General features: G+C 39.1%; 1 protein-coding gene across 4 annotated transcripts in view; it reads right to left on the minus strand.

Moving 5' to 3' along the window:
• The window catches only part of FCHO2 (FCH and mu domain containing endocytic adaptor 2), a 147,834-nt gene extending 127,623 nt beyond the window's left edge, over window positions 1–20,211 (minus strand). For 2 of the 4 annotated variants that reach the window (XM_069084970.1, XM_069084969.1), the window contains exon 1: window positions 20,051–20,208. In XM_069084970.1, the coding sequence (XP_068941071.1) occupies window positions 20,051–20,083 (33 nt within the window). In that variant the 5' untranslated portion in view covers window positions 20,084–20,208. Of the gene's footprint in view, window positions 1–20,037 lie in introns of all 4 variants that reach the window. The other 2 variants (XM_069084972.1, XM_069084971.1) reach the window with 2 other exon arrangements.
• Between the last annotated feature and the right edge of the window lie 6,902 nt (window positions 20,212–27,113).

The raw sequence follows: 27,113 nt of genomic DNA on the forward strand, positions 1-27,113 counted from the left end.
TGGTGGATTACATCATAATAATGAAAAAATATAAGGAATGAGGAAAGAAATACAAAACTATGTGAAGTGAAGGCAGTCAAATCAGAATTATATACTCAATATTTGTAACTATGTGAGTTATATGAAAAACAAAAATGTTTTTCTCCAGTGCCTACTATCAAAAGCTCTCTGCTCTGTCCTAGAGAAGACACAACATTTAAATAAAACAGGAACTTTGACTCCATAGAATTTAATAAAACAAAAGAGATAAGACAACAACACAGATAATGAAAACATATGATACTTCATTAAAGCATTGGCAAGTTATAAAACAAAGTTGTTACTAAAGGACAGTTAGGAGGGAAGGAGTTACTTATCAGTGAAAGCTTCCAGAAGGAGATAACATTTGTGTTTTGGTTTAAAGGATGAGTAGGCATTTGACAGAAGACAAGGAGAGAGACCACCTGATACAGGCAGCAACAAGGGGCAGAGCCAGTCTAATATGGCTACATTGTATCACTCACAGATGAGAGAAGGGAAGCTGGTACCCAAATTGTGGAGGGCGTTGAATGGCAGCAGGTTGAATTTTGTTTCACAGACAACAGGAAGCTACCTAGGATTTTTTGAGCAAAGACAACAGCAAAATGAAGAACTAATTAGAAGGTGAAAGAGCAACAAGAAGAAGGCCTAAAAGAAGATTATTCTAATCGTCTAGGTAGGTTAATAATGAAAGACTTATACTAAGATAAGGGTAAATGGTTATTAAGAGGTGGGGATATATGAGGAAAGTTGTGGGGAGAAAATTAACAGGACTTAGAGAGAAGGAGAAGGGAATCAATAAGAATTTAAGTGCCTATTATTTGCCAGGCACAATATAAGGGCAGGCCATAAAAACACAAAAACAAAAAGTGAGAAGGTACCCACACTTAAAAGAAGCTTACTCCTAAACCACCATTCAGATAAGAAAATACAGTTTACATATAAAATATACAATGACATGATGGCGACAGAGGAGACTGCCTTGCTGGAGCCGATCAAGGAAAGGTCTCTTGCAGAAGACTCAAGCTGAGTTCTGAAGGGGAGCCACGAGTTCCCAGAAGCAGAAGTAATCATGATAGAGAGCCTGTGCAAAAGTCAACAGACAGAATGGGACACAAACATGTACAGGAACAAGTTTGGCTAGAATGTAGAAGGCATGAATGAGAATAATTTGCAAATGAACTTGGAAAGATAGGCTGGAGTCAAGTCATGAAAGGATTAAAATAACAGAAAAGTTTGTGTCTTATACTAAAGGCAACGGGTCGGTATTGATCATCTTAAGCAGAGAAGTGATGTGGTCCAGTCTGTGCTTTAAGCTATGTGGAAGACTGACAAGAGACTGGAAAGACTAGATTCAGGAAGGATAATTAGAAAGCTATTGCAAAAGTCCCAGGCAGGAGGTAATGAAGACTAACTAGGATGGTTTGGGTATGAGTAGAAAGAAGGGGGTGGATCTGAAAAGTATTAAGAGATGCAATGGACAAGACTAGGCAATCAAGTGGATATGGGCGGTGAAATGTTGATAAAACTAGGTGGCTGGCAGAACCTTTAACACAAACAGGGAAGTTAGAGTCAAAGATAATGCCCAAAGTTAGGACTACGGTAAAATAGTTGAATGTTGATGCCATAAACAGAAACAATGAGGTCAGTAAGGTCACAAAGCAGGATGAAGGGAAAATATAATGAACTCTTCTTGGGACATAATAATAGATGATATTTACATAGTGTTTTATAGGTTACAAATAGTTTTATAAACATCTCACTTGAAGCCTACAACAACCCAATGAAGTAGATAAAGAAATTATTGTATCCATTTCAGCGATAAGGAAACTGACACTTAGAGATATGAATCCCTCAAATTCGTAGAGCTAACTCAGTGGCAGAGCTAGAATTTGAATTTGTCTTCCTATTTCAGACCTCAATGTTTCTCTTTCTACTCTATCAGTAAGTTTCAGTTACCATTATCTTATAGGCAGCTGAGTATGTGGATGTAGAGCTCAAGAGTCAGGCCTAAAAACATGCTTGATAACTGCTTTGAGTTAAAATTTTGGGCGTGATTGCGTCTACCAGACTGTTCGAACACCTACATTAGAAGGGCAAATAGAGGATGCAGGAATCAGAGAATCAGAAAAGGAATGACTGAAAAAGCAAAAGGAAAATCAGAAGACTTGGTGTATATGAAATCCCTAGAGGAAAAAGTATCCTAAGAAAGGGGTGATTAACATAGCCAAAAGCAGCAGAAGGGTCAAGAAGGATGAAGAATGAAAAAAGACCTCTGGATTACTTTGTTAGATTGTCATTAGGGACCTGATAGAGCAGTTTCCTTTCTGACCTTTTCAGACAGTTCATTTTCTTCTCCCATCGCAAACTCTGAGCCTCAGGAAAATTGGCTGAATGAGTTCCCCAAACTCAACACCCCAGCTCCCACCTACACAGCTTTGCACATACCTGGAATACCTTCCTCCAGCCCTGCTTCTCAGAATCCTTAGCTTTCCCCAAGGCCCACGTGTTACTTCTTTCATGAAGAAGCCTTTCCTGATGCCTGAAGTTGTTAGTCTCTCTCTTGTCAAATCACTGTGTATTACTTGTTTATGTTCATGTTTTATCTCCAGTACAATGCTAGCTACTCAAAGGAAGGAACTGGTTTTGTTCTTGTCTTTTCATCCCTAGTGTTTTCACAAGGTCCCCTACAAATAGTTAGCATTTAATAAATGCTGGCTGAATGAATTCCCCAACATTTATAGATAAACAGGACATGTCTAGATTTGAATATATAATGCAAATGACCAGAGATACATAGTAAAGTCCCTATGTAATCTGCTCTTTTGAAAGACCAAGATACAAGGACAATTCAATGTAACCAAGCTTTCTTTCAAATTAAAATAACTTTCTAGAGGGAGAGGAAAATGGTCAGGGTTGTTAGTCTATCTTGTGGATCACATAACCCTACAAAAAAGATCCATGACTACTCAAAAAACACAAGAGAAAAAAAATTGATGAAGAAAATCCTGTTTACACCAAGAGTTCTTATTCTTTTTGTTTTCTTTTGTTTGTTTTCAGAGGGGGGAAGGCAAGGCAACTGGTGTTAAGCAACTTGACCAAGGTCACACAGGTACTAAGTGTCGAGTTTGGATTTGAACTCAGGTCCTCCTGACTCCAGGGCCAGTGCTCTAGTCACTAAGCCACCTAGCTAGCTGTCCCAGGAGTTTTTATTTTTATCCTGGGGTCCAAAGGCAAGGAATCTGTGACCTTGGATGGGAAAAAATAACTACATTTTGCTTTTTTACTGAACTTGAACTGAAATTTACCAATACTTTCAATTATTTAAAAATCATTATTCTGAGGAGTCCACTGGCTTCACCAGACTGTCAAAGGGGGTCCATGACTCAAAAAAAAAAGTTAAGAATCCATAGATTAGACAAGCTATTGAATATCAATCTATATTTTGAACAAAGAGCAAAAGGACAATAAGCTGAGAATCTACCGTAGAATTAGATTGGAAGTACAGAACAAAGCTGACTTGCATTTCAGAAACTGTGGTAATTTCAATGATCCCAAGCTGCTCACAGACACAAAAACTCATTTACTTATTCTCAACACCAACATTTTCCCAATGATGTTATATGGGTGAAAATCAATTGAAGAAGCAAAACTTCTTTGGGCAACATGCATTTATTATGAGCTTATTACTATGTGAGAAGAGTTGTGAATACAAACAGAAGTAGACAGTGCCTTCCCTCAAGAAGTTTTCATTCTAAGGGAGGAAGACAACACATAAACAGAAGCTGAAAAGGGAGTATGGTTGGAGGGTCTGGGACATGACAGAAAAAGTCCACAATGCAGTCCAGAGAGGAATGAGACATGGTTACTCTGGGTGCCCTCCTTAAATGAAGGTTCTAGGAATAAATCATCCAATCAGAAGGGGAGGCTACAGAGACTGGATGGTACTTCTAATGTGTGAAACTCCAGGACTGGAGCGATTTTCCAGGATGAAGAAGTTTCTCATGATGGAGAAAATCTGGAATACAGTCTGGAGATAAATAAAGTGATGGGGAGTCAACCAAAAGATGTATGATATCAAAGATAACTGAGATATCCAGGAAATATCTAATTAGAAAAAAAAGTGAGTCTTCATGTAGACAGAATAATAATAAGTAATAAATATACAATCCTAATATGGTTTTGGTACGTACAATGCCAAAAGATCTGAAGGAAGATTTTACAAATGTCCTATGAAGGATTTATGGTAAGACATACAGTAGCTGCACAAGATGAGAAAGTGTGGTGTACAGGACCCATACCACTGAAGAGAATACTCACATTAATGAACTCATGAATCCACTGAAGCATACATATCTCATCCTCTCTCCATTCCATTAGATTAAAAACTATGTTCTGCACATGTATTTAATAAATGTTTGTCAAATGAAAGTTGGATAAGTGAATGAAAAATATAAGTATATACTATGTAATGTATACTAAGCTAATGTATTCACTAAGCTAAATCCTAGGTATAAACACACACACACACAGAGACATGAGATACTCCTTGCTTTCAAGAAGCTTACATGTTAATAGGGGTAAACCTCCTATACAGAGTAGCCAGGGAAGAGGTTTTTTGGTCTAGGAAGTCACAAGGTATACAGAATGGAACCATAGCAGCAGTGAAGCTACACACCCTTTCCAAAATTTTGATTTGATTAGTTTCCAGAGAAAATGATAGAAGGTGGGGGGGGGATAGGGATCTGTGATAGATGAAGGTAGATGAAGTCTGGTCCCACAGCAGTTTAGAGCTAAATGACATATATTACATCTAATTAGAATTACAGTGAAGAGAAGCCTGAATTTAACTTAAAAAAGAAACAACAACTTTCCTATATCACAGGATCTCAGAGTTGGAAAGTGTCATGGAGTCCAACCTACCAAAATAAACACTAGAAATAAGAAATTATTCAAAAGTTCAAGAGTCAGTACTAAAAGTTCAAATGCCTAACAGAAGGCACACCCAGTCACAAAACATAGAATATAGCATATGGTGTAGGAGAGCACTAGACGTGGAGTTAATAAGGATTAAATCCCAGCTCTTCTCCTTAATTCCTACACATCCTCCACATCTCAATACCTATTCCCTTCCCTCCACTCACAGAGTCACCAACCTAGGTCAGGCTAGCAGCACCTATCACCTCAATTATTCCAAAATCTTCCTAATTGGTCTCCCTATGTCAAATATCTCCTTTATCTACCCTTCACATAATTACCAAACTGATTTTCCTAAAGTGCAAATCTCATCATGTTCTCCCCTACTTAATAAACTCTAGTAGCCCCCATTACCTCCAGGATCAAATACAAACATCTCTCTTTAGCCTTTAAGGCCCTTCACACTAACTGAGCCCCTCAGTCACCTTTCCAAATTTATGCCATACTACTTCCCTCCATAAAAACTGTGGTCCAGTCAAACTGACCTTACTCCTACACCACCTTCCATCTCCATGTTTTTGCACTGGCTGTCCCTCCATGATTGTGATCTACTTCCTTCTCTCCTCCATTTCTCAGAATCATTGGTTTCCTTGAAGGCTCAATACAAACACCACTTTCTACACAGGGCCCTTCCTGATTCCCCACCTCTCACTCCCAGGGGCTAGTTCTTAACCCCAAACCAACTTTTATTTATTTTGCATATACCTAATATATCTATATTGTCCCCTCTGGCCAAACTGTAAGTTCCTTGAGGGTAAGAACTATTTTTACTTTTATTCTTGTATCTTCAGTACCTAGAATCTGGCACCTGGGTACAAAGCAGCTGCTTAGGAAAGGAACAATCTCTTAACCTGATAACTATAGAAAGGTCCCTTCCAACTCCAAAAGTCCTATGTCTCCAGCTAACATTGGGATAAGTCCCTAAAACTTTCAGAACCCAGTCTCTTCATCTGGAAAGTAAGGGGTTAAATTAGCGGATTCTTATGGTTTCTCTAAGTTGAAAGATTAACATTAAAGGTTCCATTCATATTATCCATTGCTACACACCTGGCAAAGAGAAAAAAAGTTGATTTCTGAACCCTGTTGACATATCTGTAATTTTGCCACAATTCCAGAATTTATCTACTGTTTTTCAACAATTCTTTTATCTCAATCTGGGATTCTATGAATTTCATATTATACCTACCTTTATTTTTAAGCATTTTCTTTTTAATTTTACTTTTACATTACACCTAACTTTAAGAAGCACTTGTTACAAAGACAAATAGAAAAACTCCAAGAAAAATTAACTCCATATTCATTTCTAATGAAATAAGTCTGGAGAAACTATATTTCTGAGGATACAAAGCCTCATGACTGTTCCATGAACAAGACATTCCACCTCTCAGCTCCAGGTATTTCTTTGGTTGTGTCCCCTATGCCTGGAACATTCTCCCTCCTCTGCTAAGACTGCTGAAACCTTTAAATCTCATCTAAAATCCCACCTTCTACAGGAAACCTTCCCCAACCCCTCTTAATTCCAGTGCCTTCTCTCTGTTAATTATTTCCAGCTTATCCTTTATATAGCTTGTGTTAACTAAAAATGCCAGATCTTCATGAAAGGCAGGTGGGAAACAAGCATTTATTAAATAACAACTATGTGCTAAGCATTTTTACAAATATTACATTATTTGAGCCTCACAACAACCTTGTGAGGTAGGTGCTATTATTATTATTGCTCCCATTTAACAGTTGGGGAAATAGTGGCAGACAAAGGTTAAAGGATTTGCCAAGATCACACAGCCACTAAGTGTCTGGGGCTAGAGAGCTCCATCCACTGTGACAGCTAAAATGCTTCTGCATGAATAGTGAATTTCTAAATACTTCCTACTGATAAATCTATATTACATTTTTGTAATGGAAATTTACCAGGGTAAAAAGCAGAAGAGTTGTTTCCCTCAAAAAGGTATTTTTCCCTCAGGGAGGGTAGCTATTTATATTACCATGCATCACCTTGAAAATAGTTATAATCATAAGTATTTTTTAATGCTTTTGGTATGCTATAATTGTCAACATAAAACCCTGCTCACAAGTTGGAAGTCTTTAAGTCTGGAATTAAATGACATTCTTACTCAGTGGTGGCAAGCTTATTTACAGCTGGATTATTCATTAGTTTAATTGATACTTAGGAGCCAGGCAAATAACATTTTTGTGCACTTACTCTCCTGGGTTTCTGCATTGTGTTTAACGAGCTTCTGTTGCCTGAAGCAGTTATGGTTAGAAAAGTACAGCATATTCTCCTGGATCTATTCTTTTAGTGAAATTTTCCTTAACTGACCAAAACATTTATTAAAATACTACTGGTAAACAGATGAGCAATATACAGGAAGACAATAATTTTTGGTATCTACTAACACTGCATAACGTGCTGATGTCAAATTACTTTACAAGATCCTGGATTTTCCAATAAACAGCATGCCAGGACTGGAGTCAGGAAGTCCTGAGTTCAAATCCAAACTCATTTACTACCTATCGGACCTTGGGCAAGTCACTTAATTTCTGTTTGCCCAGGTTCAAGTGTAAAACAAGAATAATAACAGCACCTATCTCCTAAGGTAGCTGTATGGCTCAGATGAGATAATCTTTGTCAAGTGCTTAGCACAGTGCCTGGCACATAGGAGGCACTATATAAAGTTAACTATTATAAAATCTCACAATCTGTCTATATTTTGCTACAATTAAAGAGTTAAAATCTTTCACAGATCTCATATATATTAATGAATCATTACAAAGTCTTATCCTCCTTTAAGACACTCAAGTGACTGGTCTGGAGTCACAAAGTTCCTTAAAGGGAACACAAGTTTTCCAGCATCTGTTGCCTTCTCTAGCAATGAGAATAACAATGAATAATTGGCATGTATATTAATTAATTCTTTATGGTTACAAACTATACTATCATATTTGATTGTCAAAACCACTTTGGAAGGTAGATAACCACTATTCTATTCAAATTGTCACTTTGTCAACTTAACAGGGATTGCACTACTGAGAAATTAAATTACAGATTGAACCCCAAAACTATAGAGACTCTCTAGATTTTTATCTTATCCAGAAAGAAATTGGGAAAATTAGAATCTTTTGAAGTTTCTAATGGAATGAATCTTAACTCCATAATTAAAGATCACTTTGGAAACCCAAAAGTATTTTCTCAGAACTTTTCAGTATAATTGTAAATTCAAAACATAACCATTAAATAAGCATATTTTCATTTTGAGAGGAAATATATATATACCAGTGACAATGATGATGAATGCATACTTCAACTATGATAGAGTTGCCTACTGCTAGTGTCAAGGACCATATGATGGGATATAAGGACAGAATAGGTTATAAAATGGGAAAAAGCAAAGACATAATGCAGCCTACAACCTTTATTTAGCAAATGGTTCTGCCCACTTCATGCACTAAATCTTTAAAAATTTCAACAAAACAATATCAACTGATTTAAGATTCATATTAAATGAATGGTAAATGATTTTGATGTCCAAAATGCAAGAAATAGGGAGAAGATTCACAAGTAGTATAAGCAATCCATAACTAACTGAGAATTGATTGTACCTCTATTGTACCCTTCCCTCTTCTAAAAATAAGGAAGATAATATCTCTCATCAACTTCTAACTCTCTTCCCAATGGCCAAAATGGCTCCACTGTTCTTTCCTTCTATTTCCATATTTTCTACCACTTTCATAACTATCTTTTTGTATTCTTTTATATCTATCCATCTTACCTTACCTTCTCCAATAGTGCTTATAAAGCATGTAAAATCTTGTCTTTTTAAACAGCAATTCCATAAAGCCATGGAAAATCTTTTCTTTGGTTAACCTCAGTATCATAATAGCTACTAGCATGGAATATAAATTTGATAATGATGGACCCCTGCTGCCATATCTGATTTTGAAGTCTGCTAGAAAGTGCAGAAGTACTTGGCAAAAAAAGTTTTCCTAAACTAGCAAGAACTATAAAACTGCTGAATTCAATTACAACTGTTAAAGCTATAAAATGTTTTTTTAATCTGTAACTTGAAGAAAAGTTAGAATCATTCTCTCACCAGTTTTCTGTACATTTCATATCTTTAGACTGATACTCCCTGTATGACCTTAGGCAAGTCACTGAACCTCTCTGGGCTTCAGTTTCCTTATGTATAAAATGAAGGGTTTGAACTAGTTGGCCTCTGAGGTTCCTCTCAGCCTCAAATAAATAATCCCATCAATACCAAAACTCTACTAATAAAGTCAATTGCAAAGTGTACCCAGAATAGACTATGGTGTCCAGCTTTTTTTTATATATGAGCATTCTGACCCAGTGACTGAGACTAGGGTTATAACATGAGGAAGTCATAGACAAGAACAACAAAAATATTTATAGCACCACTATTTATAACAACTAAGACAAACTATGTGCTCAGCAATTGGGGAATGACTGTACAAATTATGGCCTATGATTTTTATGGAATGTCATGGTACCATAACATTCAAAAAATTATAAAGACAAAAAAATGAGAAAATTTAGAAGAAGTGATGCGAAGTTGAGGTGGCTAGGTGGTGTAGTGAGTAGAGAGCCAGCCCCGGAGTCAGGAGAACCCGGGATCATTCCAGCCTCAGACACTTAACACCCACCCACAAAAAAAAAAAAAACTGGCCGTGTAACCTTCGGCAAGTTACTTAACACCAATTGCTTTAAAAAAAAAAAAGAAGTGATGAAAAGTAAAGAAAGCAGTGTCAAAGAACAATATATACAATATATAAATTATCACATTAAAAGGCAACAAAACTCAAATCAAAAGCAATGGAGAATGATCACACTGACCTGTTCCAAAATTATAGCACAGAACACTTTTTTGTGGTAGCAAAGTACTGCATGTGAAATAGGCATCCACCAATCAGGGGACAACTAAATCAACTGAGATTTTTTTTCTTAATGTAATAGAATACAATGAATATGAAGAAATCAGAGACACAATGGAAGACTTGTTGACTGAAACAAGCAGAACCAAAATAACAACATATACACTGAAAACAATGTAAACTGAAAAACAAAAATTAATATGTTGACAATTATAATGGCCCAAGAATTAAGAAAATGCACCTTAATTAATCAATAAGCATTAATTAAATATTTACTGTGTCCCAGGAGATAGTCTAAGTACTGGGGATACAAAGACAAAAATGAAACAGTCCCTGTCCTCAAGAATATGACATGCTATTGGGAAAGTTGACATGTACAAATATAAGGTTAAAAATATACACAAAATAAGTGCAAGAAAATTTGTAGGGTAGGGAGGTACTAAGAGCTGAGAGAATCAGGAAAAGCTTTATGTAAGAGTTTGTACTTTAGCTAAGGAAACTAGAGATTTTAAAGGGTGTATTTCCCCATTAAGGGAAGATCTTTCCCATCCATTAATAGACCCATCTGACTTGCTTAAGTCACACAGAAGCCTAACACGCATGAGTTTGAGTCACATGAAGCCTGTGGTGGGAGGAGCTTGCAGAGAAGGTGGGGCAGGAAAGGTGGAGAAGAACCCAGAGGAAGTTGGTCAGAGCAGTTGGAGCTGAGGGAGAAAGAGGAAATAGGCAGCAAGCTGTGAGTATGGGAAGGCCCTAGCAGGGGGAAGGCTTGGGGATGACAGTGCCCTATGCACTGTTATTGTGTATAGACTTCTTTGTTGCTATGATGGATTTGGCTTTGTGGTGTTGGTATTTGGCTTTCTTGTGTTTGAATAAATGTTTTGGTTCTGTCTTCCATGTGGAGAGTCTATACTATATTTTACAATTCTGAATCATGCCAGCATGTGAATATCACACTGGCGCTACAAAGTGTAGTGTTAAGAAGGTAATGAATTCCAGATTGGGGAACAGGCTGTTGCAAAGGCACAGACACAGGAGACAAGAAAGAGTGTCTTGAAGAACAGCAAGAACAACTGTCTGGTTAAACTGAAGATTGTGTTAAAGTGAATAATGTATAATAAGGGTAGAGGTATAGGTTGAAGTCAAAATGAGGTCTTTAAATATCAAACATAGGAATTTGTATCTTATCCTATAAGTAACACAGAGCTGGTGAAGTGTACTGAGCAGGAAAGCGATACACAGACCTGTGCTTTAAGATTATCACTTTGGCAACAGTAGACAGGATGATAGGGAAAGAAGAGAATTGGAAGGCAAAGAAGATCATTCAATTAGATTTCTGAAATAGTCCAAGCAAGATATGATGAAGGTCTGAGGGTAGGATGCAAAGTAAGTGAGGGGAGTTGGAATCAACAAGACTGTAATTGTATGGAATCATGGTAGAGTAGAAAGCATGCTGGATTTTAAGCAAGAGGACCTAGGTTCAAAACCCACACTTGTCACTTAGACGTACCGTGTTTCCCTGATAATAAGACCTATCCCGAAAATAAGCCCTCCCCTTACTGTGTAAGATTCCTCTAAAATAAACCCTCCCCCCGAAAATAAGCCCTATTGAGATTGCTACTATAGTGAAGGTGATCCCCTGCGCTACACGCTTCCGTGAAACGCACGCCGCACTCCGAGCTGCATCCAATCAGAGCTGCAGCAGTGAGCACGTCATCCTGTTCTTCCCCAGTGATTTGCTTATTGAATAAAGGTACATTTTTTTGTTCACATTTACCTGTTTATTAAAATTGCTGTCAATGTTCATTAAAATAAGCCCTCCCCTGAAAATAAGCCCTCTGGTGTTTTTCTGTCCAAAAATAATAATAAGACAGTGTCTTATTATCAGGGAAACACGGTATGACCTCATTTAACTTCTCCAGGTCACCATTTCCTCATTTGTAAAGTGAGAGATGGACTAGATGGCCTCTATGGTTGCTCCCAGCTCCAAATCTATAACTCTATGATCAGATGGATAAGAATAAGGAGTCAAGGATGACTCCAAAGCTATAATCATGGGTGACTAGAGAAGAGACTGGAAGAAGGGTCAATTTAGGGGTAAAGTTGAGTTCTATTCTAGAGAAGTTGATTTTGAGATAACTACAGAACATCCAGTTCAAAATATCCAATGCACAGTTGGTAACAGGGAACTAGAACTCAGGAGAAATTAGGTTTAGAATCAGCTCCCTCCCTTCACTTCAGAGCTGGAAAACCAAGTGTATGAAATATTATATATATACATACATATATACATTCAGATATTTTCCCCTTTTCTTTTTTCTATCCTTGTTATGAGGGGAGGCTTCCTGGGTGGGGGAGGGAAATATTTGGATTAATGTAAAAACAAAAGGTTATCTTTTAAAAATTAAAAAACAAGGTTAAAACAAATGCAATTAACTGAGTGACTCATCAATTCTGGAAAATGTGAAACTATGCCAAACAAGTTGCTAAATTGTTTCTATTCTCCAATGCAGAGGTTTTACTACTGGTGCTATAGCTTAAGATGATTACTCAGAGCAAAAAAAGACGAATATGTACAAAAATATTCTTTGCAGCATTAACTGTAATGACTGAAAATAAAATATGTGCCTAACAACTAAGGAATGACTGAACAAAGTGTAGTATATTCATATGATGGAATATTATTACACTAAAAAGTCTGGAAAAGATAATGAATTCAGAAACACAGAAAGACTTATATTAAATGACAGAGAACAAATGCTTCATCAAAAGAACAATATGTACAATGACTCCAACAATGTAAATAAAGTCACCAATGAGACACAAAAACACTCTGGTAAAAAAAACAGCAATATGATATTCTCCAAGTTGAAGAGCACAGTACTCCTTTCTCTTAACCATCAATATAAACTGGGAGGAGGGATGTGGGAAAGTTAAGGCACATAGCTTTTCTTTCAACAAAGGATAACTTTAAAAAATGTAAGATTAAAAGTGCACTAACAGGGGCAGTCACTTTTATGCGGCTTTGTTTAACTCTTCTCCCAGAAAAAAAAAAAACTACCAGCAGTTTGTTGTTGTGGATGCTCTGAAAAGCAAACAATGGCATTTCTCCTCCACAATGCACACGCGCTGCCTAATACTGTGTGTCACTGAAGGACTAAACCGCGACCATGTATTATGTCCTAGTTAACTTAAAAGTCAACCTTATACTCTCCAAGTTAAAGTCTCCTCTCTTTAAGTCTATCTACTGTCTCCTCCAGAGCCTTATGTATCACCTTTAAACAGGCAAAGTACATTAAGCATTCCCAATTAATCAAAACATGACAGATTTTATATATTTAATAAGTACTTGTCAACTACAGCTTCCTCCTTTCAATCTATTCTGTACACCAAACTGGTAGAACTACATGTTCCTCAATTGTCATTTTGTTCCTACAACTACCTTGCCCCTCTTCTCAAAGGCTTTCACAAGGCTCTTCATTGCCATCAATAAACTTAATATTCTCAATTTGATTTTCAAAGATATTCAACAATTAGTGCTCATCTTTATCTTGCCTTATTATCTTCCTAACCATTCAAGCTAACAAAACATGCAAGCCATCTCCTCCAGGACTTTTATACACATTTTTCCACCTCCCTGGATAATTTTCTACTACCCTTCCAAATTATTTTCTTCCCCTCCTTCAAAACACTGTTCAAGAATTACTTTCCTGAATTAATTCCAGATTAATCCCAATTAGCTTTGAATACATCAGCAACATTCCCCAAAACAGTACAAGTATAAACCGGTTATAAACCAGTTAAATATTAAAACTGGTTATAAAAATGTTTAGCTCCTGACCCCCACAAGGCCTCAGCTTCCTGATCTATAAAATGTGGGAACTAGACCAGATTATCCCTCTGATCCCTGTTAGGTCCATCTCCAAACTGCAGGAATTCTTACCTGCCTGGAATGCTCTCCCTCTTCATTTCTACCTCTCAACTACCTGGCTTCCATTAAGTTCCCGCTAACATCTCACCTTCCATAGGAAACCTTTCCTGATTTTTCTTAATCCCAGTGCCTTTTCCATTAATAGTTTGCTCATACATAGTTGTTTGCATGTTGCTTCCCCCACCAAAGCAACTAGGTGGCACGGTAAATAGAGTGCTGAGCCTGGAGTCGGGAAGAGCTGAGTTCAAATTCAGCCTCAGAAACTTACTAGATAAGTGACTGTCCATCTCAAGTCTCCTGATCTGCAAAATGTGGATGATGATAACATCACCTACTTTCCAGGGTTATTTTAGAATCAAATGTGATAATATTTATAAAGTGCCCAGCACACAGTAGGTACTATATAAAAGCTTCTAAACCTTCCTTCCACCTTCCTCCATTGGATTGGGAACCTCTTAATCACGGGCTGTCATTTAACTTTCTTTGTATTATGAGCACTTAGCTCAATGTCTGACATACAACAGATACTTAATAAATTTTGACTAGTTTTAAAATTCTAGAAATTTCACTCCCTCTTCCAACAGATTTGTTTTTAGAGAACAGAAGTTGTTACGTTTTTTTAAATATAGATGCTACATCCTTGACTTTGTATCTCCTCATAATATTTATCATTCTACTTTACATTAGGATTCTTAAAAAATGTTGTCTTAATTAGGCTGCTTCTAGTAATTCAGAATTAAGGAATCAGGAAAAATATTTTCAGCAGACATCCAAGACAATGGAAAATATTTCAGACTAAATCTATGCTAAATTATGTTCACAATATCATATAAAGTATACCTGGTTCCCCTTTGTCTTTACCTATTTAAGTAGATGTTTTTGCTGCTTCATTAAAATCACACAAAAGTAACTGTACACCAGGTTTTAGTGTTCTACAAACTCAATCTTGATCAACAATATGACCTGGCAGTTAAAAAAGCTAATGCAATCTTAAACTGAATGAATTAAGAGAAGAATAGCATCCAAAACAAGGAATGTTAGAGGCCTGCTACTTTCTGCACTAGTAATATCATTTGGTTCTGAGCACCTCAAACTGAAGCAGTATGGCTCTAGAGATGCATAGCTGGAATAAGAGAAGCGGGGTGGGGAGGACACACATGATAGTTGTCTTCGAGTATGTGAAAGGTTGTCATGTAGACAAGGGATTTTACTTGTTTTGCTTGTCTCCAGAAGTTCTGCATAAGTTAAAAGGAATGGATGAGTATTACAGAAGCAGAGCTAGATTGTGATATAAGGAAAAGCTTTTAAAACAATTAGAGCTATCCAAATGTGTAATGTGTTGCCTTAGGAAATAAGTTTCTCCTTACCAGAGGTTTCCAAATAAAGGCTGGATGGGGTTTGTAGAGGAGCTTCCTGAAGATATAGGAGACAAACTGGAGGGCCTCTGAGGTCCCACATTTGAGATTCTGGGACTCCCTGCTTTCTATTACTATTTGTAATTCAAGAATTTCTTTACAATCTTAAAATGCCCTGTCTGTTCCATGATACAAAAAATTTTCTGATGTATATGTGTTTGTGTGTATAAAACAATTATATCCACTAAAAAGAATTACTGCACATGAACTGGAGTCACCAACAAATGAGACAATAGCAATTTTAACCTCTCCATAGGTGAAGAATTAATAGGAAAGAGAAAACTTCAGGAAAAAATAGGAAAGAAATGTTTTAAGGTTTTCTTTCTGTAAAAGGTTGAATAGGGCTGGTCCTCCTTTAAATGTTCAATACTTGAAAGTCCCTTAAACTGCAAGTACTAGTTATCAAAGTATGTTATAGGTTAAAGAATATTCTAAATATTATATAGTCTACTCAAGCAGACAAGAAGTATCATGTAAGATACGGTACATAAATTATATCTTGCAAATACTCTTGAAAGTTTTGCGCTCGCCCACCTTCATTCTTTTGGTTAATAATAACTTAGGAAATCCATTGTTTATAAACTTTTTGTTCAATTCTTTAATAGTTATATAATGTATTCAAGTCAAGAGGCATTTATCAATAAGCACCTATTATTGTCAGGCACTGTGCTAAGCATTGGTGATACAAAGGGAGGCAAAAACAGTTCCTTTTTCAAAAGGCTCACAGCTTAATCAGGAAGATGAAATTCAAATGACTATGTGTAAACAAGAAACAGTGGGAAGGCACTAGCATTAAGGACCAGAAAGACTTCTTGCAGAAGGTGGGATTTTGGTTGGGACATAAAGGAAGTTAGGCAAGCTACAAGGTGGAGATGAGGAGGGAGAGAATTCCAGGCCTGGATGGAGGCCAGTCAATGAAAATTAAGGAAGTTGGGGCGGCAAGGTGGCGCAGTGAGTAAAGCGCTGGCACAGGAATCAGGAGTACTAGAGTTCGGTTCAGGCCTCAAACACTTAATACCCACACAAAAAAAACTAGCCGTGTAACCTTGGGCAAGTTACTTAACCCCAATTGTCCTCCAACAAAAGGCCAAAAAAAAAAAAAGAAAAAGTAAATTAATGAAGTCAGGAGATATGGAGTGTCATGTTCAAAGAACAGTAAGAAGGTCAGTATCAATGGACTATAAGTTATGTGGAAGAGAAAAAAATAAAAGAAGAATGCAAGGGCAGGAAGGTGCCAGGTCATAAAGAGCTTTAAATAGCAAACAAAATTTTTAGTTGACCTTTAAGGTAATAGGAAAGCATTGCAATTTTCTGACTAGAGGGGTGGTATGCTTTAAGAAGATCACTTTGATAGTTAAGTAAATGATGGACTAGAACAGGGTCTAGAAGCAGGAAGACTAACCAGATAGCTATTGCAATAGTGCAGGCATGAAGATGACAAGGGCCTGAATCAGGGTGGTGGCAATGTCAGAGGAGAGAAGAGGTTGTTTAGGACAAGTGTTGTGAAGATAGAAACTATAGATTTGGGAGAAAAGAGATAAGAGAATGAGGAGTTGAGGATGAGACCTAATTTCCAAATTTGAGTGTACGGGGAAGACAGTGATGCTGTCAAATGTAATAGGGAAGCTTGGGAGAAGGGCAGTTTGGGAGTGGGGGATGGGGAGGGGAAATAACAAGTTCAGCTTTAGACATGTTAAGTTTAAGATGTTTACAGAACATCCAGTTCAAAGATATCCAAGAGATGGATAGAAAAGGGCGACTGGATGTCAAGAGGTAAGTTAGGGCTAGATAAACAGATTTGAGAATCACCTGTACAGAAAAGATAATGGAATTCAATATCAAATTATTCGTTTAGGCAAAGTACTGAACTATTTTGTAATACTGGTTATGGGTCTCAAATAAATTGTAAATGTAAATAATTATAACCATATTCATTTAAGTGCTTTCCAATTTACAAAGAGTTCTCCTCATATAACCCCATGAATTGGGTAGTTTAAGTATTATTCCCATTTTATAGACAAGGTTAAAAAAAACTTAAGTTGGGGCGGCCAGGTGGCTCAGCAAGAGCACAGGCCCCAGAGTCGGGATGACCTGGGATCGAATCTGGGCTCAGATACTTAGCACCACACACAGAAATAACTGGCCCTGTAACCTTGAGCAAGTTACTTAACCCCAATTGCTTTAAAAAAAAAAAAAACTTAGGTTAAAAGACTTACTAAAGTCATATTTATACCTAGTAAGTTCCAGCAGGGACCTCCACCCAGGCAGATTTTCTGACTCCAAGTCCAGTGTACTTTCTACTCACTATCTCACCCTATTCCAAATACACATGTGCAAAAACTGAAACCACTCAGATCATCAGTTCATCCAATATACATTCATTCTGCACTTCTACATAGACTTCCTCAATTTTTTTAAATACAAATAACTTTTTTTCAAGTTCTCTATTAATGAACTAACAAACTGTTTTCCTATATGGAAGACAAAAATTCTTGCTTTCAAAATTATTTTAGCTGACTAATTTAGTCAAAAGGAAAAACAGTTTCAGTTTGAATATCAATGTTACCATACTGCGCAGCAAAAACTTACTTATCAGCAATAAAACACCTGTTCTAAAGGAAGTTTTTAAATACATTTTTACTTCAGAATAGAATACTAAATGAAGGAATTAATCATTTTAGTACATCATTTTGGTCACGAATGATATTTTAAAAGAAAAAGATTTCTTTAAAACTAAGAATATGTTTCCTCCTCCAAAAATGCTACAGTAAAAACACATCTCCAATTCTTATAAATGTTGAAAAGGCAACAAAACTAATAATATCATTTAGGCCTAAAGTTTTGTAACATTCTCATAGCTTCACCGCAAAAAATTTTATTTCATTTCAAAAGCATTATCCTTTTCAGTACGAACAACATTCTGTACTTATATACTCTATAAGATTTAAATGGTTAAATAAGAGGTAACTTATTACAGTGGAAAGTATGCTGGACTTAAGAGTCAGAGAACCTGAGTTCAAATTCCTACTCCAATTACTTTATCTCACTAGACCTAAATTTCCTCAGCACTCCAGTGAGGGGTTTCGCCCAACTATTCCAACTCTCAACCTATGATCCTATATAGTTTTAATTTTTTCTTGAGGGAAAGGGGATGTGTGGAATGGAAGACCTGTGATTTCACTGGTGTAAAGAATTCCCAAAGAAAGACTCTACCAATGCAAATCAGCAACTGCTCAGCAATTTACAGGCTTATAGAGTTGACTGGGGCACTTAAGAGTACAGGATTACAAAGCCAGTATATATTAAATGTGGGACTTGGACTTGAGTGATCTTGAATGGATAGGAACTAGACCTCTATCCATTAGACTACTGGCAATACTTTCAGTGATGTCTGTGCAGACACCCTGGAAGGAAGTAAAATTGAAATCAATCTTATTTTGCTATCTGAACCACTTTTGGTTCTATAAGAAACACTGGTAGAAAAGAATCTGAAGTTTTTTTTATAAAATAAACTTTGGGAATTCTCTGGAATTTAATCATCCAAAACTTTCTTGTTCCTCTAATACCATAATCAATAACTATGTAAGAAGTTCAATTAGCTATTTTCTTAAAAAGAAAAAAGACAACTGCAATAAAACCAGAGAATTTCAAGAATATCTAGGTAATATGCTTATAACAACTTAAAATTTTCACGTAAAATTTGGTCTTTTGGGAAGAGAATACTGGCTTATAAACTACCTTTTCACAACCTAACAGCTAGGTTTTACAATACTTCTGGGGAAAGAAAAATTCAAGAACAGCAACAGTTGTTCAAAGTTCTATAAACTAATCGTATTCTGAAAGGAAGAGTCCAAGTTAAAGAAACACTAAAGAATACAGATTTAGAACTTAGTAACCAAACCATAGCACTGCCTTTTCTGCTGCCTAAGGTTAATTCAGTATTTGCAGTACTCCAAAGTTTTCATGAAAATGGAATTTCTGTCCATAGCTGGCAGAGGGATGTAAAAAGTGAGATCCATCTCAATTTCTTTCGTAAACATGCTGCTTTCCTGTATATGGCTGAACTGTACTTCCCAATCCTGCAAACAATAACTGCAGGAAAACACACACATAGACTCAGAAATGGGAGACAGAGAAGGGATTTTTTTTTTTCAAACAATCTCTAGTATTAAGAGTTCGGAGGAGGGGCGCGACAGGAATGAAGAAGGCAAAAGGGGATCTGGGTGAAGGGGGGGGTCTCGTTGCACCGAAGCTGAGAAATTAACATTTCAACTTTTTAGAACCTCCCCCCCTTTTTTTGGTGAATAGGCCCGGAGGGCAGCGCAGTGGGCAAAGTGGTGGACCTTGCTGAGATGGGGTGGGCAGGGGATAGGCTAAGCAGGCAATGGGGGGGGGGGGGGGGGCGGGGGGGGGGGGGAGGGGGCGGGCCGGGGGGGGGGGGGGGGGGGGGCTCCCTCCCTCCCGTTGGGTCTGGGCTGCTATGGGGGGGATGGGCCCACGCCCTCGGTGCTCTCCCTGGGGGTCAGTCTGTGCCTGAGGGAGTCCTCTGGGGTGGGCCACCCCCACCCGCCCTGCGGCGCTTTGTCCCCCCCAGCCCCGGGGGCAGCCTTGCCCGGTGACAGCCGGAGAGGACCGGCGAGCCCGGGGCTCCTTCCTCCCTCCCTCCGCCGGCTGTGCCGGAGCCGGGATGCCCCTCCGCGCCGAGCCCGGGCTCCGGGCGCTCCCCATCGCCGCGGCTCCCGCCTCGAAACGTCGACGCTGAACCCGACCGACCGGCTCCTCACCCCTGTTTCCCTCCCAGGGCGTCCCCACCTCCTTCTCCTACCCAGAAACTCTCGACAAAATGCGCCATGACCATCGTGCCGCCGCTGCCGCCGCCGCCACTCGGGCTTCTGTGTCCTCTCCCGGCCACCCCCGCTCGCCTCCGCTGTGTAAACACCGGCCCGGCCCCCAGCTGCACCCCCACCCTCCTCCTCCTCCTCCTCCTCCTCCTCCTCCTTCTCAGCCGCCGCCGTCGCCGCCTCTGTCCCCGAGGCCTGCCCGGGAGCCTCCAAGGCGCATGCGCCTCCTAGCGGCCATCACGGCATCTGCAAGGCAGCTCCCCCCCCCCCCCCCTCCCCCCCCCCCCCCCCCCCCACCCCAGTCCCCAGCCCGCTTGCGGCTACTCTCGCCCCTTTCCCCTGGCGCGCGGGACGCGCTCCCCCCTCCCCCCCCCTCCGCTCTTCTTTCGGGAACGCGCTTGCCGGCGGACTTCGCTTTAGAGATCTAGGTGGGAAAGAGAGCTTAGAGTTGGGCGTGGGGGAAGGAGGTTCCTGCGCCGAGGACACGGGTGGAGGAGGGGGACGTGCCTCTCGGCTGGCCTCCTGCCAGCGTCCATCTGCCCCCCCCCGGCCTTCCCGCTTCCCCGGCCCCGCCCCGACGAAGAGGAAGCGGCGGGACTGGAACCGCCCCCCGCGGCCAGTTCGGGGCGACGCCGGGGATATTCACGGCCTCCAGCTCAGGCGAGGACCCGAGGGACCAGAGGCCAGCCTCGCGCCGGCCCCCGGGATCATGATCTCCTCTGGCCGGTCCGAGCCCAGGTTGCCAGCTTGATCCGCGCCCCGGGGGGCGAAGTCGTGGGAAAAGCAGCAGGTTTTAGCGTGCTTTGGCCCAAGAGGGAAGAGAAAATCCGTTTTCCCCCCTTGTGTTCCAAAGGTAAAAGAATCTCTCTATGCACCGTATTAGGATGGGGCTGCGAAGTGCACCATTTACCGAACGCTTCTAACTGCAGAAGGACCTGGACACCCAGGGTTCAGAATCCTTCGTTCCTGAGACCCAGAGCAGTAATTCTGTTGTAGCCGTGGTTAAAGGCTGCTCCCCCCGGGTTTTCCGTTTGTAACCTCTAATGTAGGCGTCTAGACAAATGCTTCTATCCTACTTTCGTGGAACTTTGCATTTTAATCTTGGAGGAAGGTTGCTCAATTTTTTTTTAAACAAGCGTGTTCAAATGGCTCACATGCTTCTGAAAACATTTCTAAATAGTAAGCTATTAACAAACTGAAAAAGCCACACCTAATTCCTAGTAAAATCGAGCTTGGAGATTGCCTTCAGGCACACCATAGTCTAATCTATCAGTCTGGAACTGTCTTAATGCCCAGGAAATTCCAAAATAAGCCACATAGATCACCCTGCAGTAGCCCTTGGCCTTAAATTCTCAGCACTGAGAAAAGGTTATTCCCGTCATTCTATAAATGCATTAGAAAACTAACCCGGGGTGCAAACCATGTAGTGCTACTGTTTAAATTATTAAAGTGACCAAATTTCAAAAAAGACTGTTGGACCATCAGCATGTAGGATGAATGATTAGCACTAGTAGCTTGGTCAGGACACTGAAGCAGCACCATATGTACGTGAAGACATAGATGCCAGCTCTAGTGCCCCTTCCCCTTCAAAAAAAAATGTATGTGCATGTATATAATACACATATATGTATACATATATACATACATATCTTTATACTTCAAGTTTATTTGGGCAGTTACAAAGAAGCTCGTGCTTAGAAACAGAAAAATGTTAGAACTGAATGGGAGCCTAAAGGTCACGCACAAAGGGGCCCCAGTTTTTTCTGTGTAGCTTCTTAATAAGAGGTGATAGATCTTAGATCCTCTGATATCTCCTATGATCTCAGTGTAGTACATGGTCTGTAGCTACTCTCCCAACCCCCATTCACATTGGCATGTTGGTCTCACATATGCCCTCACCATTCTAGGAGTAGCCCTCAAGGGTTAGGAATGGTTTTCTAATGTGTAGCTTATGAGCCCCTATTAGTGTGCTTCCCAATGGTTATCAATTAGAATGAATTAGTAAACCAAATTTAATCCTTTTTTTTTTTTCTTTAGAGGTATTCGTCAAGTTCCTCTCTGGCATGGTATGTAGCTTTCTGCTCAGTTCCTTGTAGAGTTTTAAAACTTTCTTTCCTTATTTGTGTCTCTAGAGAATAGACTTACTCACCAAATATCTTGATTACTAGGGTTTAGGACACAGTGGGCAGCTCTTCTAACTATTGGAAAAGGGAATGAAGAACAATTTGAAAGTGGTGTGGTAAATACTTACATGATATAAGCAATTTGTTCCTTTGCCTTAGTAATCAGAAGGAAGGCATACAGTAGATAAGAAAGAGCCCTTAAAATGATCAAGCATCCCAAATATTGGGGAAACTGCCCTTTTTGCAGTCCTGTTTTAGAATGCTGTCTTACCAAGATCAGAGAATCAAAAAGCAGAGCTGTCCAACATAGATTAAATACATTTGGTCACTTAGCTAATGATAAATGCCTTTTTGTACCAAGAAGCAAAGTAGACAAAGCCAGCTTGTATGGCAGAACTATAATGTTCTCAGAATTGTTAAGTATACTTAAGGTAACAGATTACAGTGTTCTTTTTTAACTGTTTTACTTCACTAAATATTTGTTAAACAGCCACATCCAGAATGCTGTTGTAAATGCAGAGTACTGTACAAGGCACAGGAGGATTGATCAGTCAAGAATTTTTAAGAGCCTTTTGTTTGCCTGGCAGTGGGGACAGGAAGACCAAAAGAAAATTCTGTACCCTCAAGGGGTTTACATTTTATCTGAAAAAGCAACATAAACACGTCAAAATAACTATGAAATACATAAATAGGGACTAGCCCTGTGATTTCATCACTATAGGGAACTCATAGGTGAAGAAACTCCTTCTTCCAATGCAAGTGGTTACCTTGGTAAAAAAAAAAAAAGTTATAGCCTTAGAAAGTTACTGAGAGGTTAAATAATTTGCCCAGGGTCACATAGCCACACGTCAGAGACTGCATTTGTTCTTAGGTCTTCCTAGTTCTGAGGGCAACCTTCCATCCATACTACCTCTCCAATACAAAATATATACACAGTAGACACAAAGCAATTTGGAAATAGGTCGTTGTGTGCTGGGAAGGTGAATCACTTGGGCAGAACTTTGAAGTGATCTAGGAATTTTGAGAGGTGGAGGCGAGGAGGAAGTTCATTTCAGGCATGTGCAAAAACAGGACTATAGGTGATTGACTGCAACATATGAAGAACAGCAGGTAAGTGATTTTGTCTGGGAATTAGATATTATGAAGAATAATGTGTAATATTATACCTGGAGAGATAGGTTAGAGTTAGATTGCAAAGGGTTTTGTATGCCAAAGGACTTTTTATTTTATCCTCTTGGAAATAGGGAGTCAGTAGAGCTTTGAGGACAAGGGAGTACAGTGGTCAGGAATTAGAGATCCGTTTAGAAATATCAGTTTGTGGATGGACTCTTCTCAGCAATGCAGTGATATAAGTCAATCCCAAAAGACTCATGATGGAGAGAAATATGTGCATCCAGAGAAAGAACTAGAAAGAACTAAGTTTATATCCAGGTGGAAGCAAAATACCTGATCTTTTTCGTTCTCTTATTTGGTTTTATGTCCTCTTTACCATTTTTCATTCCAGCTGGTACAATCTGTCCTTATAACCTGACTAATGTATAATGTGAAAGTATTTACAGATCCTATACTTGACCATAAGCTGCCATGGGTGAGGGAGGGGAGAGGGAAGGGAGGGGGACAAAATGTGAAATTCAAGGAATTGTGGAATTGAATCCTGTAAACTAAAAGGAAACAAACTAATTTAAAAAAAAAAAGAAATATCAGTTTGGCAGCTATATGGAGGATAGATTAGAGAAGGGAGAAACTAGAGGCAAAGAGGCTAATTAGGAGGTTATTGCAATAGTCCTGGCATAAGGTGATGAGTACTTCAATTAGGAAGATAGCTTAAAGGATTAGAGAGAAAAGAATGGTTGTAAGTGATGCTGTAGAAGAATTAATGAAATTTGGCAAATGATTAGAGAAGGATGATGATGCCTTCAACAGGAAAAGGGAAGCAAAGAAGAAGAAATACAAAGATTAAATAAAACCGTAGCTTACACTCTGTAAAGGGAATATGACACAAACACACAAAAACTAGACAGTAGTAAGAGCTAAGTGTAAAAGAGGTGCAGACCGAGTGCCATTTGTGACCTAGAGGGTGGAGGTGAAGAGCATAAGGAGCTTTATTGACCAAGGGGATCAAGTACATATGTCACTGTTATTGCACAAAATTGTACTACTTTGAGCAAATAATCACAAAGTAACCTTTTGTAGTTACTTTCACAGAAATGTCACTGGAATACATCTGCCTTGAGATACTTCTTACTACATAACTTCAAGGACAAAGTAGTTCAGCCAAGTTCTTGTTTTCAACTAGATCCAGAAATTGCATGTTATTTTTTTCCCTACTTCCCATATATCAGCAAAGACTACTTCCTTCCTTTATTCAGAACTATCAACTATAACTTCCTCCCCAGAAAGTTGCCAAACCCTTTTACTTCCCTCTCTAACATCTCAGTACTATCTTTATCTTTCTCTATCCCCTCTCTTTATTCTCTGTTGCAACCTTTACCTTGGCATGGTTGTATCCATCCAGGATCCTGTACCAGTTTGCCTACCAACTTTCTTTTATAATAATAACATTAACTTCTTTTCTCCAATTTACTTCCTTCACTCTTCAATGTCAGCATTGTTAGTTTACTCAATACTATTTTGACTATATATTTCTTCAAAGTTCTCCAAATTGGGTTGAAGCTAATTAAGGATTTTCTTTTTACCTCTTTCATCTCTTGCTCCTACACTTCTTCCCTTTCCATTCTAATCAGTATAAGTTTCTGTTACCTCACTCTCAGCTTTTCCACTGAGTTCCATATTTATTTTTTTTAAATGGCATTAGTCCATCTATACACATGTATGCATACATTATAGGCCATACAGACTGGTTAGGACCCTCCCCACTTTGGTAACATTCCTAGAACAACAAACTTTCTGATGTAAAGCATTGGTTTTGTTTTTAAGCAAACCTACATGAAAGAATTCATTTTTGTTCCAAACTTTTGATTTCATCTAGAAATGAATTCCCTGTGTGGAAACTCTCCCCACCTAAAACTTAGGCTTTTAGAGAGTTGACTAGGGCACTCAGAAGTTGAGTGACTTCCATTGCTTACACACCTAGTATGGTGTCAAATGCCAGGTATGAACCATAATGTTCCTGAGTCTAAGGCTAGCCCTTTAGTTGATTAACTGTACCATTTTTCATGAAAGAATACTCATTTATGATCTTTTTTATTGAGTTTAAAAGCTTTTTTATCTATTTAGCATTTATTAGCACCTGTTATTTTCTAGGCACCGTATTTGGTCCTGGGGATACAAATGCTATCAAGAAGCTTACATTCTGGGGCAGTTAAATGGCACAGTGGATAGAGCACCAGCTCTAGTAAGGACAGACCTGAGTTCACATATGGCCTTGGACACTTACTAGCTATGTAACCCTGGGCAAGTCACTAAACCTCTCCAAAAAAAAAAAAGGAGAAAGCTTACATTCTTCTAGGATGATACCACATGCAAAGAACCAGCCAAGAGGGAGTAGGAGGAATCAGTACAGCCTAGCACTCCCCCACAACTACCTAACATAGATATAAGAAGAGCACTAGACAAAATATTGATCAGAAAATCCAGCAACAAAATACTGTTAGTTTTCTAGCCTAGGGAGCAGGAATAAGAGCCAGCTAGCATCTTTTTGACCTCAAAGCTGAGCTGCAGATCCAGTTATAGATTTAGGAAGAGACTTGTAGCAAGATGTGAGCCAATCTGGGGCTGTTTTCCACAACAAGGAATGGTCATGGGTCTAAGAGGAACTGGGCCTGACCCTGCATACCTTGTGCAGAGCAAGAACAGCCCCAACCTGAAGCTGTGGAGTTCTGACTCTCAAGTTGGGTTACAGATCCAGCTTAGATGGGAAGATCCAGATTTAGGTGGGAACTTACAGCTAAGTATGGAGCTAACTTGTGACTGTTTCAGGGCAAAGGGTTAGTTATAACTGGTTAGTTATCTAGTAGATTCAATTTAGACTAGGCCTGAAGCAGTGTATTGGGCAAAGAGCCAGAACAGAAACATGCAGGAACTGTATTATGACACTGACTCCAAAATGAGATCTAAGATTCAGCCCCATCCCATTCTGAGGCAATGTGGGGTCATGGCAGGGAGCTCAGACTCAGGGAACCTGTAGATCTGCCTTTCCCAGTCATCAGAACCTTCCAGTCCACTGACAGGGTCTAGGACCAGAAGCAATTTGCTGAAGCTCCAAAAAGGGGCAAGCCCAGGGTTATGTTGCCCAAACTCAGACTGGGATTAGGAACTTGCAAAACAGACCAAGAGGGCAGCATTCCGGCTTTGTCCTGGGCCGGACTGCTTAGAATACAAATTGACACACTCACAGGCTGAAGCACCTGTTATAGCATTTTTGAAGAACGCAGCATTTGATATCTGAGAAAACATCAACAGGACTCCAGAGTATATAAAAATTGACCAATTAAGACACTGATATTCCATATAGAAGAGCCTGACCCTTATATAAATAAAACCTTACCATTTGTAAATTAAGGCTGGAAGACTGAATAAAAAACCAAACGACTCTCACAATAAAAAATTATGGTGTCAAGGATTCCCTACACAAACCTAGAAGAAGAAAATAAATCCAAAACAGCTATAAGCAAAGCCAAAAAGAAAATTTGGCTTGCCATAGGGTAAACTAGAATCTTGGAAATATTCAGTAAGAATCAAGAAAAAAGGTTTTTTTAATTATATTATAAATGAAATTAGAATGCTAGAGTTGGAAAAGAACTTAGGAAGAAAGATTGAAAGAAGAATGAACAGGGGCAGCCAGGAAGCACAGCGAGTAAGAGCACCAGCTCCAGTGTTGGGACGACCTGGAGATCGAATCCCGGGCTCGGACACTCAGCACCACACCCAGAAATAACTGGCCGTGTAACCTTGAGCAAGTTAC

This window comes from Petaurus breviceps, unplaced genomic scaffold (assembly GCF_028583685.1).
Source record: "Petaurus breviceps papuanus isolate PSGF00001 unplaced genomic scaffold, PetGlider_PUasm1.0 175, whole genome shotgun sequence".
Taxonomy (NCBI): Eukaryota; Metazoa; Chordata; class Mammalia; order Diprotodontia; family Petauridae; genus Petaurus; species Petaurus breviceps.